Source organism: Salvelinus sp. IW2-2015, linkage group LG20 (assembly GCF_002910315.2).
Source record: "Salvelinus sp. IW2-2015 linkage group LG20, ASM291031v2, whole genome shotgun sequence".
NCBI lineage: Eukaryota > Metazoa > Chordata > Actinopteri > Salmoniformes > Salmonidae > Salvelinus > Salvelinus sp. IW2-2015.
Window position 1 is genome coordinate 49,026,160 of NC_036860.1, and position 13,972 is coordinate 49,040,131.

General features: G+C 43.0%; 2 protein-coding genes across 4 annotated transcripts; both read right to left on the minus strand.

Moving 5' to 3' along the window:
• Positions 1 to 5,143: 5,143 nt before the first annotated feature.
• On the minus strand, positions 5,144 to 8,960 carry rraga (Ras-related GTP binding A). 3 transcript variants are annotated; one of them, XM_024012455.2, is made up of 10 exons: positions 8,815 to 8,960; positions 7,942 to 8,058; positions 7,683 to 7,782; positions 7,461 to 7,527; positions 7,140 to 7,362; positions 6,776 to 6,871; positions 6,578 to 6,700; positions 6,390 to 6,481; positions 6,164 to 6,279; positions 5,144 to 5,618 (listed from the first exon to the last, which is right to left on the minus strand). In XM_024012455.2, exons 2-10 carry the CDS (start codon positions 7,966 to 7,968, stop codon positions 5,515 to 5,517), a joined length of 948 nt encoding a protein of 315 aa, XP_023868223.1. In that variant the 5' UTR covers positions 7,969 to 8,058; positions 8,815 to 8,960; the 3' UTR covers positions 5,144 to 5,514. The 3 variants fall into 3 exon arrangements, with proteins under 3 accessions (XP_023868223.1, XP_023868222.1, XP_023868224.1); XM_024012454.2 differs by having other exon boundaries at positions 8,655 to 8,952; XM_024012456.2 differs by having other exon boundaries at positions 8,789 to 8,878.
• A 963-nt stretch (positions 8,961 to 9,923) lies between these two features.
• On the minus strand, positions 9,924 to 13,972 carry LOC111981665 (charged multivesicular body protein 1b). Its single transcript, XM_024013047.2, has 8 exons — positions 13,809 to 13,972; positions 13,327 to 13,424; positions 13,074 to 13,220; positions 12,723 to 12,791; positions 10,767 to 10,874; positions 10,542 to 10,585; positions 10,363 to 10,435; positions 9,924 to 10,091 (listed from the first exon to the last, which is right to left on the minus strand). The coding sequence occupies exons 1-8, from the start codon at positions 13,822 to 13,824 to the stop codon at positions 10,047 to 10,049; spliced, it is 600 nt and encodes a 199-aa protein (XP_023868815.1). The 5' UTR covers positions 13,825 to 13,972; the 3' UTR covers positions 9,924 to 10,046.

Sequence of the window (13,972 nt, forward strand, 5' to 3'; positions counted from 1 at the left end):
TAATACCATGCTATTTGTTTGAGAGTGCACAATTTTGAACATGAAAAGTTATTAATAAACAAATTAGGCACATTTGGGCAGTCTTGATACAATTTTTAAAAACAGAAATACAATGGTTCATTGGATCAGTCTAAAATGCTGCACATACACTGATGCCTACATCTCGGTCGGCGCCTACTTCCGGCGCCGACCGAGATGGCTGCCTCGCTTCGCGTTCCTAGGAAAATATGCAGTATTTCGTTTTTTTATGTGTTATTCCTTACATTGGTACCCCAGGTAATCTTAGGTTTCATTACATACAGTCGGGAGGAACTACTGAATATAAGAGCAACGTCAACTCACCATCGTTACAACCAGGAATATGACTTTCCTGAAGCGGATCCAGTGTTTTGCCTTCCACCCAATACAATGGATCTGATCCCAGCCGGCGACCCTAAGCGACGCCGTAAAAGGGGCAAACGAAGCGGTCTCCTGGTCAGGCTTCGGAGATGGGCACATCGCGCTCCACTCCCTAGCATACRACTCGCCAATGTCCAGTCTCTTGACAATAAGGTTGATGAAATCCGAGCAAGGGTAACATTCCAGAGAGACATCAGAGATTGTAACGTTCTCTGCTTCACGGAAACATGGCTCACTCAAGAGACGCTAACGGAGTCGGTGCAGCCAGCTGGTTTCTTCACGCATCGCGCCGACAGAAACAAACATCTTTCTGGTAAGAAGAGGGGCGGGGGTGTATGCCTTATGATTAACGAGACGTGGTGTGATCATAACAACATACAGGAACTCAAGTCATTCMGTTCACCTGATRTAGAATTCCTCACAATCAAATGTCGACCGCATTATCTATCAAGGGAATTCTCTTCGATTATAATCACAGCCGTATATATTCCCCCCCAAGCAGACACATTGATGGCCCTGAYCGAASTTTATCTGACTRTWTGTAAACTGGAAACCACACACCCTGAGGCTGCATTCATCGTAGCTGGGGATTTTAACAAGGCTAATCTGAAAACAAAACTCCCTAAATTCTATCAGCATATCGATTGTGCTACCAGGGCTGGTAAAACCTTGGATCATTGTTATACTAACTTCCGCGACGCATATAAGGCCCTCCCCCGCCCTCCTTTCGGAAAAGCTGACCACGACTCCATTTTGTTGCTTCCAGCCTACAAACAGAAACTAAAACAACAAGCTCCCTCGCTCAGGTCTGTTCAACGCTGGTCCGACCAATCTGATTCCACGCTTCAAGACTGCTTCGATCACGTGGATTGGGATATGTTCCGCATTGCGCCCAACAACAATATTGACGAATACGCTGATTCGGTGAGCGAGTTCATTAGAAAGTGCATTGACGATGTCGTACCCACAGCAACGATTAAAACATTCCCAAACCAGAAACCGTGYATTGATGGCAGCATTCGCYTGAAACTGAAAGCGCAAACCACTGCTTTTAACCAGGGCAAGGTGACCGGAAGCATGACCGAATACAAACAGTGTAGCTATTCTCTACGCAAGGCAATCAAACAAGCTAAGTCCCAGTATAGAGACAAAGTAGAGTCGCAATTCAACAGCTCAGACACAAGAGGTATGTGGCAGGGTCTACAGTCAATCACSGATTACAAAAAGAAAACCAGCCCCGTCGCGGACCAGGATGTCTTGCTCCCAGTCAGGCTAAATAACTTTTTTGCTCGCTTTGAGGACAATACAGTGCCACTGACACGGCCCGCTACCAAAATCTGCGGGCTCTCCTTCACTGCAGCCGAGGTGAGTAAAACATTTAAARGTGTTAACCCTCGCAAGGCTGCAGGCCCAGACGGCATTCCCAGCCYCGTCCTCAGAGCATGCGCAGACCAGCTGGCTGGTGTGTTTAAGGACATATTCAATCAATCCTTATCCCAGTCTGCTGTTCCCACATGCTTCAAGAGGGCCACCATTGTTCCTGTTCCCAAGAAAGCTAAGGTAACTGAGCTAAACGACTACCGCCCGTAGCACTCACTTCCGTCATCATGAATGCTTTGAGAGACTAGTCAAGGACCATACACCTCCACCCTACCGACACCCTAGACCCACTCCAATTGCTTACCGACCCAATAGGTCCACAGACGACGCAATCGCAACCACACTGCACACTGCCCTAACCCATCTGGACAAGAGGAATACCATGTGAGAATGCTGTTCATCGATACAGCTCAGCATTTAACACCATAGTACCCTCCAAACTCGTCATCAAGCTCGAGACCCTGGGTCTCGACCCCGCCCTGTGCAACTGGGTCCTGGACTTCCTGACGGGCCGCCCCAGGTGGTGAGGGTAGGTAACAACATCTCCACCCCGCTGATCCTCAACACTGGGGCCCACAAGGTGCGTTCTGAGCCCTCTCCTGTACTCCCTGTTCACCCACGACTGCGTGGCCATGCACGCCTCCAACTCAATCATCAAGTTTGCGGAGACACTACAGTGGTAGGCTTGATTACCAACAACGACGAGACGGCCTACAGGGAGGAGGTGAGGGCCCTCGGAGTGTGGTGGTCAGGAAAATAACCTCACACTCAACGTCAACAAAACAAAGAGGGGCCTCCCGTGGCGCAGTGGTCTAGAAATATATTAGTCTGCGCCACCAGAGTCTCTGGGTTTGCGCCCAGGCTCTGTCGCAGCCGGCCGCGACCGGGAGGTCCGTGGGGCGACGCACAATTGGCATAGCGTCGTCCGGTTAGGGAGGATTTGCCGGTAGGGATATCCTTGTCTCATCGCGCTCCAGCGACTCCTGTGGCGGGCCGGGCGCAGTGCGCGCTAACCGAGGGGGGTGCACGGTGTTTCCTCCGACACATTGGTGCGGCTGGCTTCCGGGTTGGAGGCGCGCTTGTTTAAGAAGCAGTGCGGCTTGGTTGGGTTGTGCTTCGGAGGACGCATGGCTTCGACCTTCGTCTCTCCCGAGCCCGTACGGGAGTTGTAGCGATGAGACAAGATAGTAATTACTAGCGATTGGATACCACGAAAATTTGGGAGAAAAGGGATTTAAAAAAAACAAAAAAACAAAAAAAGAAAAACAAAGGAGATGATTGTGGACTTCAGGAAACAGCAGAGGGAGCACCCCCCTATCCACATGACGGGCAGTAGTGGAGAAGGTGGAAAGTTTTAAGTTCCTCGTGTACACATCACGGACAAACTGAATTGGTCCACCCACACAGACAGCGTTGTGAAGAAGGCGCAGCAGCGCCTCTTCAACCTCAGGAGGCTGAAGAAATTCGGCTTTGCACCAAAAGCACTCACAAACTTCTACAGATGCACAATCGAGAGCATCCTGTCGGGCTGTATCACCGCCTGGTACGGCAACTGCTCCGCCCACAACCGTAAGGCTCTCCAGAGGTAGTGAAGTCTGACACGCTCACCGGGGCAAATACCTCCAGCACACCTACACCACCCGATGTCACAGGAAGGCCATAAAGATCATCAAGGACAACAACCACCCAAGCCACTGCCTGTTCACCCCGCTATCATCCAGAAGGCGAGGTCAGTACAGGTGCATCAAAGCAGGGACCGAGAGACTAAAAACAGCTTCTATCTCAAGGCCATCAGACTGTTAAACAGCCACCACTAACATTTAGGGCCGCTGCCAACATACTGACTCAACTCCAGCCACTTTAAAATGGGAATTATGGAAATTATGTAAAAATGTACCACTAGCCACTTTAAACAATGCCACTTAATATATGTTTACATACCCTACATTACTCATCTCATATGTATATACTGTACTCTATATCATCTACTGCATCTTGCCATCTTTATGTAATACATGTTCACTAGCCACTTAAACTATGCCACTTTATGTCTACATACCCTACATTACCATCTCATTATGATAATACTGTACTCTATACCATCTACTGCATCTTGCCTATGCCGTTCTGTACCATAACTCATTCATATATCTTTATGTACATATTCTTTATCCCTTTACACTGTGTGTATAAGCCAGTAGTTGTGGAATTGTTAGGTTAGATTACTTGTTGGTTATTACTGCATTGTCGGAACTAGAAGCACAAGCATTTCGCTACACTCGCAGTAACATCTACTAACCATGTGTATGTGACAAATAAAATTTGATTTGATGCCATCTAGTGGCCAAAATCTAAATTGCACCTGGTCTGGAATAATACATTATGACCTTTCTCTTACATTTCAAAGATGATGGTACAAAAAAAATACAAAAGAACAGTTGGTTTTTTCTTTGTATTATCTTTTACCAGATCTATTGTGTTATATTCCATTACATTCCTTTCACATTTCCATAAATGTCAGTGTTTCCTTTCAAATGGTACCAAGAATATGCATATCCTTGCTTCAGGGCCTGAGCTACAGGCAGTTAGATTTGGGTATGTCATTTTAGGCAAAATTGAAAGAAAGGGGCTAATCCTTATTAAGCGAGCAGTGTGTCAAGAAGCAGTGTGGCTTGGCAGAGTCGTGTTTCGAAYGACAACCTTGCCACATGGCTCTCGACCTTCACCCCTCCCGTACGGGAGTTTCAGCAATGGGACAAGACTAACTAGCAATTGGATATCACAAAAAAGGGGTAAAAGTACAACCAAAAAAAAAACTTACACCATATTATATTCCTTGTCACATGTTGCAGAACACACCAGACTTATTTCTAAATATGTTTTATTTATGCATGAATGCACTATTCCAGGTTTAAAGTCTTCACAAAATGTGTTTTCCAGTGTTCAACAGTGTGTGAGATACTGTATTTGTTGAGCTCACACCCATATCCCACCAGTTTCCATCACCTCAAAGCATTGATAACAGGTCTCAAACCCTGTTCCTGGAGCGCTACCCTTCTGTAGGTTTTTGCTCCAACCCCATTTGTAACTAATCTGGTTCAGATTATCAACCAGCTAATTGTTAGAAACTGGTGTGCTATATTAGGGTTTGGAGTGAAAACCTACAGGACCATAGCTCACCAGGAACAGGGTTTTAGAGCCCTGATTCATAGAATTCAGCGTCAAAGCCTTGACTACATGAGKTGGCATGGTGACGTAGCACTCATCACATCCACATAGTAACGTAACTCTAGCCTTGACAACAGCAGATCATTGTAAATATAGTCACTTGACTATATACAAAGCAGAAAATAATTTCTGAGGCTCCTTTTCCTTTTTTAATCAACATACTGTGCTTACCATTTACAGAGTGACTTTGTGACAGACCAAGACAGCATTGGTATCCCCTAACAGTAAAATATGAGCATTTAATAGATTTTTCTATATATATATTTTTTTTAATCTGACAATTATGTCTGAGAAAGGCATCACAGTTCATGATACATGAGATCAACAAAGATTTGACTTAAAGGAAAACAGAATCTTCTGTAGGAAAAACATGTGATTGAGTGAGACAGGGTAGCACAGTGCAGGGCTGCTCATATGCGTTGGTCAAGGCTGGACCACAGCCTGTAGTTAGCTGTCTGTGGACTGATTGGTTCAGCTGGCTGGCACCCTCTGGGCCAGATGCAGTACTTAGCGCATACGCATGGTCAGGCTGTGCTTTGGTCCATCCAGACGCTCCAGCTTCTCAAAGTGTTTCCTGGCGTTGCGGATGTTAATGAGTGTGGCTGCAGAGGCTATAAGTAGAGACAACATTATTTAGAGTGTCATGTTCACCGGACGTACTACCTTGTCCCAGATCTGCTGTTTTCAACTCTCTCTACCGCATCTTCTGTCTCGACCTCTGAATGCCCGGCTATGAAAAGCCAAGTGACATTTACTCCTGATGTACTAACCTGTTGCACCCTCTACAACCACTGTGATTATTATTTGACCCTGCTGGTCATCTATGAATGTTTGAATATCTTGGAGAACAATCTGGCCTGTTATAATCTCCAACCAGCACAGCCAGAAGATGACTTGCCACCCCTCAGAGCCTGGTTCCTCTCTAGGTTTCTTCCTAGGATCCTGCCTTTCTAGGGAGTTTTTCCTAGCCACCATGCTTCTACATCGCTTGCTGTTTGGGCTTTTAGGCTGGGTTTCTGTATGTATAGCACTTTGACATCTGCTGATGTAAAAAGGGCTTTATAAATATATTCGATTGATTGACTTACAGTAGATATGTATTTTCTCATGTACAAACAAGTCCTTAATAATAAATAATAATAATGGCTATACTTACGTATGGAGGGGTCCGACATGATCACCATAACATATGTATTAGAGGTGAAGACATCAATGAAGGCCGCAAAGTTGGAGTTCCTCACCTCCATGCTCTGGAAGGAGGCTGCCAGTTTACTGCAAACACCACAAAGTACTGCATCATGAAAACACCAAAGACAGAGATACCAGGTCGAGACGCAGTAAGGTCACCACAGAGACATGTTCCTTCTGGAGGAGGACCTCACCTACAACTGAGCTTGAACTGTTTGATGATGTTGCTGATCTTCTCAAAGCGGTGAGCATCACGCTGCTCTTTGCACTGGTAGTGAGAGATTACCTGTAACAAACATTACCACCAGAAATTACATAATTTCCTACTCATCCAACCATCAGATTTTCAACAAAGCCGTTTTCAATAGCTAGCAGCCCTCACCAGAAAAGTGGCTCTCTCAAACAGAAGCACTTCGTCTGCCTCAATGATCTGGGCAAAGTTACGCAGGTTTGTCTCCAGCTGCTGTACATTGGGGATCAGCTGGTAAACAATACTGGACCATGCCTTAAGAGAGAAACAAGATGTTAGAGACTTATCTGAGGGAACAGCGATAAACAGTCATACAGACAGAGCAGCTACCTTGTACAGTGTTTCATCCCAGATTGATGTTCTGAAGCAGGTGCAAGCCAATGGCCTGGACAGACGCCTCAGGTCCTCTTCACGCTCCTTAAAGATCTGGAGAGAGGGAGGACAATCAGTCTTCCACATAGGTGTTAAGAGTTGAGCACACCCCCATGCTAAATAAATAGCCTCCTAACAGGTTGGTTAGTGGTGGAGCCCTCTGGCCATTTGAAGGAATGTCTGAGTGCCGCAAAAGTGTTAAGCCAGATTCCTAGTGAAATATGTCTTAAAATTCAATGTGTGTATGAATAAGTGAATATGAGTTGATGCATTAAAACATTAAGTATCTGATCGGCATGGTGTTGTGTGAACCCCAGCTCACCAGGTCTCTCTGGTCCTCCTGAACCAGATCCATTTTGTGCACCAGGCAGAAGACCTTGGCGTCGGGGGAGTTCTGGAGGATCGCCTCCAAACAGGACTGGTAGTAATGCATGTCCTTCTCCAGCTCACGGCTCTCCACATCGAACACATAGATCAGCACCTCCACGTTCCTGAATATGTTGTCTCTCTGGCTGGTGAAGTAGTTCTCCATGAAAGTGTCTTGTCTGACAGACACAGGAAGCAGAGTGTTAATTGTGGTGATACACATAGAGAAACACCCTACAGCTTGTCAAATGAGGCTGAAAGAGACTGGTTGACTTACCCTCCACAGTCCCACAAGTTCAAAACCAGATTGCCAAGGAATCGCACATGGGAGTGCTCCACATCAACTAAGTCGCAAGAGGATAGGAGAAAGAAAATTCAATAATTAGAATAGGGTGAGCATCAATGCAACACGACATAGCTAGCTGACAACAATTGAAATGATGGCATTTTCAACTGGCTTAAAAATGTATTTAGTTTAGAAACTTTAGCTAGTACTTACTCGTGGCTCCAAGGCGCCGTGTGTCTCGGGCTATGTAGTTGGCAAAGATGATCGATCTCATGCTCGTCTTCCCAGACCCACTCTTGCCCATCAGCAACACCTTTAGAGGACGTCAACCAATTGCATATAAGGGGAATTTCTATAGGGGAACAACCACAGACTCCTACAACTCTTCTGAGCCCCCAGTGTCTATTGTCACTGAAAATGTTATTTCAATTCTTACAAATACCAGTGTAGCGTTCATTTTTTATTTATCTACCTTTTTCTTCATGGCTGTGCTTGACATCCCCTTAATCTTTCAGTTTGCAGAATGTTGAAATCTAGTCAGTCTGACTTTGGCCCTCTTCAGCGGGCTTTCTGTTCGTATCACTTACAGCTTCAGCACAAGACATAACATGCAGAATAAATACAGATATGTCATTATCTCTAATGTGATGTAATTARTAGCTAGTATCATCCAAACTAAACAGTTGGTAAGGTCAAAAAAATGTTAGCTACATAATAGGTAAAATATCTAGATTGCAAGAGTATATGATTATTAGCTTATATGACACTAGAGGGCCAGATATAGTTAGGATATGTGAAAAATGTAAATGAAAGCATTTGCACTACRAGTTATACATTGCACAAATTAGCATGTATTTACAAAAGGGGATACAGCATAAAAAGTGAAATGAAGAAAGGGAAGTATAACTTTGGTATTGAAGTGTAGCCAGAGATGTACTATAATGTTGGTGTAGTTTGTTACGTTCTCAACTATCAAAAGAACTAACGTTGGCTACATAAAACTAACGTTAGCTATGTACAACAAGCGAGCTAACTAACGAACTTAGCCAGCTAATAACGTTAAACAACACTCAGAAAATGTTTAGTTTACTCGCTTGCGATGAAAAATTGCTAAATTATTGACAAAATATTCAGCAACTATATAGTTATGTCAATATTTTCGATTTAAAATAGCTTATACATTACTTGATTTAGATAGCTAGCGAGCTGACAGGTCCATTGCTTGCTGTGTTTAAGCCTCCACAAACATGCTGATGCTAGCTAACGTTAACTGGCAGGCCCACAAAACATGCAATATCATTCGGTTACGATTATACTACCGACGGGTCATCTGATGCGTTATCACCTGAAGGGGCTGGTCGAGGCTCGTAAAATAAAAACAGGAAAAAAACGACTTTTATAAATATTTGGTTAGTTGAGTAGCTAGAGAGGTACAGAAACTAACTCCACTGTCTACACAGCGTCTTAGACATTTCACGTGATTACTAGCTGGGAGGGGGCAATTCACGTGACCCAAGAATGCGTAAGTGTGGGTGCGTTCCAAAGCGTCAAATGTTGGGGATATTTATGTTGTAACGTGGCAAATTTCATCAGACGATATGTCATTTTGACATGTGCATTCAACATTTTCATCTTTAAGCCAGAGCTTGACTTAGTACCTGCACCTCACATGTTCTACTGCTTGAACTCCTGTTCCTCTAAATAGAATATTAGCTCAAAAGTATTGTGGAGCTCCTGCACTTAAACATAAACAGTACCAGAACCCAAATGAGTACATGCACCTATTTCGGTCCAAGTCAAGCACGGCTTTAATCCCTATTATTTTCAACATTGTTTACATACATGCAAATAGGGTGAGATGTACATGGAAATGAGACTGAAAAAGATACGTGGTACAAGAGACTAAAGGTTCTATTTTTATTTAACTAGGCAAGTCAGTTAAGAACAAATTCTTATTTACAATGACAGCCTACTGTATAAAATTGTATTATCTAATACCCTAAACTGTGTAGACACACACACACAAAAAAAAAKCTCAGTTATCAAATGTAAGAATCAACCAACCAATCTCTTCATAAAACCATGCCGTTCTGATACAGGATAGGAGAATATATACACATTTTTAAAACACAATTATTATTATTCACGTGAATAAAATATCTTGTCAGGAAATGAGTAAATGGAGGGACACCGGAAAGAAACGCATCATATAACATTGTATTTTCTTTTTAAGACACAAGAGAGGTCTGCCAAACTACAACACAATAAAGACATACAAAAAGCATCAGTTGGAGATGCAACCATACCAGTTATAATATATATTTTTTTAAATCATGAATTTTCCATAACCAATAAGTCTGTGTTAGTAGGCTGGTGGCCTATATTCCTGTACCTTCATACTCTCTATATAAAATAGTACATTTCGAACACCAATAAAGGACCCAAGGGCAAGGCTCTCAAAGATATACATTTAAAGAGAAACTAAATGAGAGACAAAGACATTATGAAAAGAACAGCAGGTCTTGGATTTTTATCCAGTTCAGGCCATGCATCGAGGTCTCAGACCGAGTTCTTCCTTTACATTTGGTCTCGGAGTTTGGCAAGCCTTGAAGACAGTTCATCCTGAGAACAAAAGAAAAACAGGTGTTATGTTGTTGCAGATGCAGTAAGTCAGACATCTCTAAAAATAAAACTTTTTTTATTATGTAAGAAGGGTGAGGGGTGGGGCTGAGGGCAATATTTCTGCAAGCCTGAGGCACAGCTACAATAATAATATCAGCATTGTTATCATTGCTCTATTATCCCAATAATTTATTTTAAAGATCCTGTTTAGTAGACAATTGAAAGTGTGGTAGGGTATATAATGGCTCTTGTTCAGGGCCTGTTTCTGTACCTGCTCTACTGATGCTACGCTGGTTCCCACTGATCCAGTCTGCCCCTGTGGGAGCTCCATGTTCAGGTCCAAACTAAACACAAAGAAACAGAAGAACAAATTGCTATACATTACATTTCCATCCTTTATATACAAGTTTTTTCAAGAATGGAGAAAACCACAAAATGAGGAATACTCACCCTGCTTCATCAGCCAATTCGTGCATCAGTGAATCCACTTGATTCTGAAACACGTCACTGACTGTTAATCTCCATTGTTTGTGAACAGAGCAGAATAAACAAATGTATCTCGTCATGATCTGCACTTGGGTGTGTATTTACTGTTACAGACTTCAAGATTAAAGGCCACAAATCTGGTCAAAGACCAAAGGTCTGTCTAGCAGGAGCACAGAAAAGCCTCATTACCTGTGGTGTGGTAAGTGTGGTTGTGCTACTCATGGTGTCCTCCATTTGGGCTGTCTGCACATCCAATGTCTCAAATTGATGTTCAAACTTGTCCATGAGGCCTGAGATCTAGAGAGATGAGACATTCATTACCCAATTTCCCTCTCAGATTGTGAAGAACATAAGATGTATACTGTCTAAAAAGAGAGTGACACCTATCAAATAGCTGTATTTGACTACCAGCATTATGAGCGTACACACACAGCCATGATTGCACAGAACTCCCACCTGTGATTGCTCAAGTAAACAGCAAAACCTGGATTTAAAAAACGATAAAGAAACACCTCACGGCGCAAAGTCTCTCCCCTATTTGACCTAGATATTTTGTGTGCATGTTTTTTAATTTATTTTTTAATTTCACCTTTATTTAACCAGGTAGGCCAGTTGAGAACAAGTTCTCATTTACAACTGCGACCTGGCCAAGATAAAACAAAGCAGTGCGACAAAAACAACACAGAGTTACACATAAACAAACGTACAGTCAATAACACAATAGAAAAATCTATGTATAGTGTGTGCAAATGTAGAAGAGTAGGGAGGTAGGCAAATAGGCTATAGAGGCGAAATAATTACAATTTAGCATCAACACTGGAGTGATAGATATGCAGATGATGATGTGCAAGTAGAGATAATGGGTGCAAAAGAGCAAGAGGATAAGTAATAATATGGGGATGAGGTTGTGCCATTTACAGATTCACTGTACCTGTACACAGCCATCAGTAAGCTGCTCTGACAGCTGATGCTTAAAGTTAGAGAGGGAGATATAAGACTCCAGCTCCAGAGATTTTTGAAATTCGTTCCAGTCATTGGCAGCAGAGAACTGAAAGGAAAGGTGGCCAAAGGAAGTGTTGGCTTTGGGGATGACCAGTGAAATATACCTGCTGGAGTGCGTGCTACCGGTGGGTGTTGCTATGGTGACCAGAGAGCTGAGATAAGGCGGGGCTTTACCTAGCAAAGACCTATAGATGACTTGGAGCCAGTGGGTTTGGCGACAAATATGACAAAACAGATGGCACTGTGATAGACTACATCCAGTTTGCTGAGTAGTGATGGAGGCTATTTTGTAAATGTCATCGCCAAATTCAAGGATCGGTAGGATAGTCAGTTTTACGAGGGTATGTTTGGCAGCATGAGTGAAGGGGGCTTTGTTTTGCGAAATAGGAAGCCGATTCTAGATTTAATTTTGGATTGGAGATGCTTAATGTGAGTCTGGAAGGAGAGTTTACAGTCTAACCAGACACCTAGGTATTTGTAGATGTCCACATATTCTAGGTCAGAACCGTCCAGAGTAGTGATGCTAGTCGGGCGGGAGGGTGCGGGCAGCAATCGGATGAAGAGCATGCACTTAGAGCATTTAAAAGCAGTTGGAGGCCACAGAAGGAGTGTTGTATGGCGTTGAAGCTCGTTTGGAGGTTAGTTAACACAGTGTCCAAAAAAGGGCCAGAAATATACAGAATGATGTCGTCTGCGTAGCGGTAGATCAGAGAATCACCAGCAGCAAGAGCGACATTATTGATGTATACAGAGAAAAGAGTCGGCCCGAGAATTGAACCCTGTGGCACCCCCATAGAGACTACCAGAGGTCCGGACAACAGGCCCTCCGATTTGACACACTGAACTCTATCTGAAAAGTAGTTAATGAACCAGGCGAGGCAGTCATTTGAGAAACCAAGGCTATTGAGTCTGCCGATAAGAATGCGGTGATTGACAAGAGTCGAAAGCCTTGGCCAGGTCGATGAAGACGGCTGTACTGATATGGAGGCTGTGTGTGACATTTTAAAATGTATGTAGTTCTGTCCTTGAGCTGTTCTTATCTATGAATGTTCTGTATTGTGCCATGTTTTGTGTGGAAGAATAGCTGCTGGTTTTGCAATAGCAAATGGGGATCCAAATAAAATTWAAAAATACACACGTTACCTTCTCCAGGTTCATACTCTTCAGTGTGGCATCCATGCCTTTCACCACTCCAGCCATAGATTTAGTGACCTGTAGAATTAACCAACATTACTTAAATAGAAAGGTACCTTGCTGTGTGGTTGGACACAGCCATTGTTGCCGTAGTTACCTTGCACTTTCACACAACATTGCACCAAATTTTCCCTCCCAAGTAAAAAAGTGTGGAACCATCTTAAGCAGAATTAGTGTCTCCATTTTGAACATCCAAACCAATGTTTTACGTGTTGTAAAGTGTGAACAAATGTTTACCTACAAAACAAGAACGTCGCTGTGTGAAGTCTCGTAGGGCGTAGGTATGTATAACAACTGCACCTTGTTCATTGTGACTGCTGTTTGAACCCTGGAGGCCACTGCATCGATCCGAGCGCTCATCCTAAGGAAGTTGACCGACTGGTTCTTCTGTCTGATGGCGTTTTCCGCATGGATCCGTGCCACTTCCACATTTCCTTTTTGGATAGCCTATGGCAAGGATAAAGGTTCAGTATCCCTACATTCTCAGTTGATATGTTCAGAGTTAAGGTGAGGTGATTCAGGGATTGACTAATGATGTAAAAAGCCTACTTACTTTTTTGACTTTGGCCTTCTCTGCCTTTTCCTCTTTGTCACATTTCTTAGAGTTTCGTTGCAGTTCTTTGGCTGAAAACTTGAGATTGAAGAGATGCTCTGTGACGTGACGTTAAAGACTGTTTCAAAATGGTCATACATAAATTAAACCCAAAAGGGCACAAATACTGAAACTTTATTCATACCCTCTTTACAAACAAACTTTACATATATAGATTATAGATTATATATAGATTATAGACATRATAGATTATGCCTACTTTGGCAGATGTCGTTACAATATCAATAAGAGCAAACAAGCGTTTACCTTTGTCACCAAGCAATCCAAGTATAAACTTTACGCTTAAATACAAATCTAAACCTGCTAGCTATATATGTATTTTAAAATCGTATTCAGACGAGGCTTTATCGTGAACTAAACAGAGGCCTTCCTTTTCTACCTATATTTCCGCCTAGCTAACGTTAACACTCTCGAAAGGATACTATCCATACTCGACATGCTGGTAGGGTCCTTGATGGTCCAAGAATTAATGTCTTGTTATTGCTCTTATTCTTCTCGATTTAGACGTAATGCAGCACTTGCTTTACTTATTTAAATTTTACTATCGTTGATACTTCCGGGCACACTACCCAAATATTACGTCACC

Excerpts from the sequence above, each read along its gene's own strand:
- LOC111981665 (XM_024013047.2), bottom strand. Across the intron at positions 12,792-13,073 it reads CAGCAGTCACAATGAACAAG|GTCACTAAATCTATGGCTGG; the intron begins GTGCAGTTGTTA and ends TTAATTCTACAG. Across the intron at positions 10,092-10,362 it reads GCGTAGCATCAGTAGAGCAG|GATGAACTGTCTTCAAGGCT; the intron begins GTACAGAAACAG and ends TTTTGTTCTCAG.
- rraga (XM_024012455.2), bottom strand. The coding sequence starts at position 7,968 with ATGTCAAGCACAGCCATGAAGAAAAAG. Across the intron at positions 6,872-7,139 it reads AGGAGGACCAGAGAGACCTG|ATCTTTAAGGAGCGTGAAGA; the intron begins GTGAGCTGGGGT and ends CCCTCTCTCCAG. Across the intron at positions 6,280-6,389 it reads CAGTTCAAGCTCAGTTGTAG|TAAACTGGCAGCCTCCTTCC; the intron begins GTGAGGTCCTCC and ends TGGTGTTTGCAG.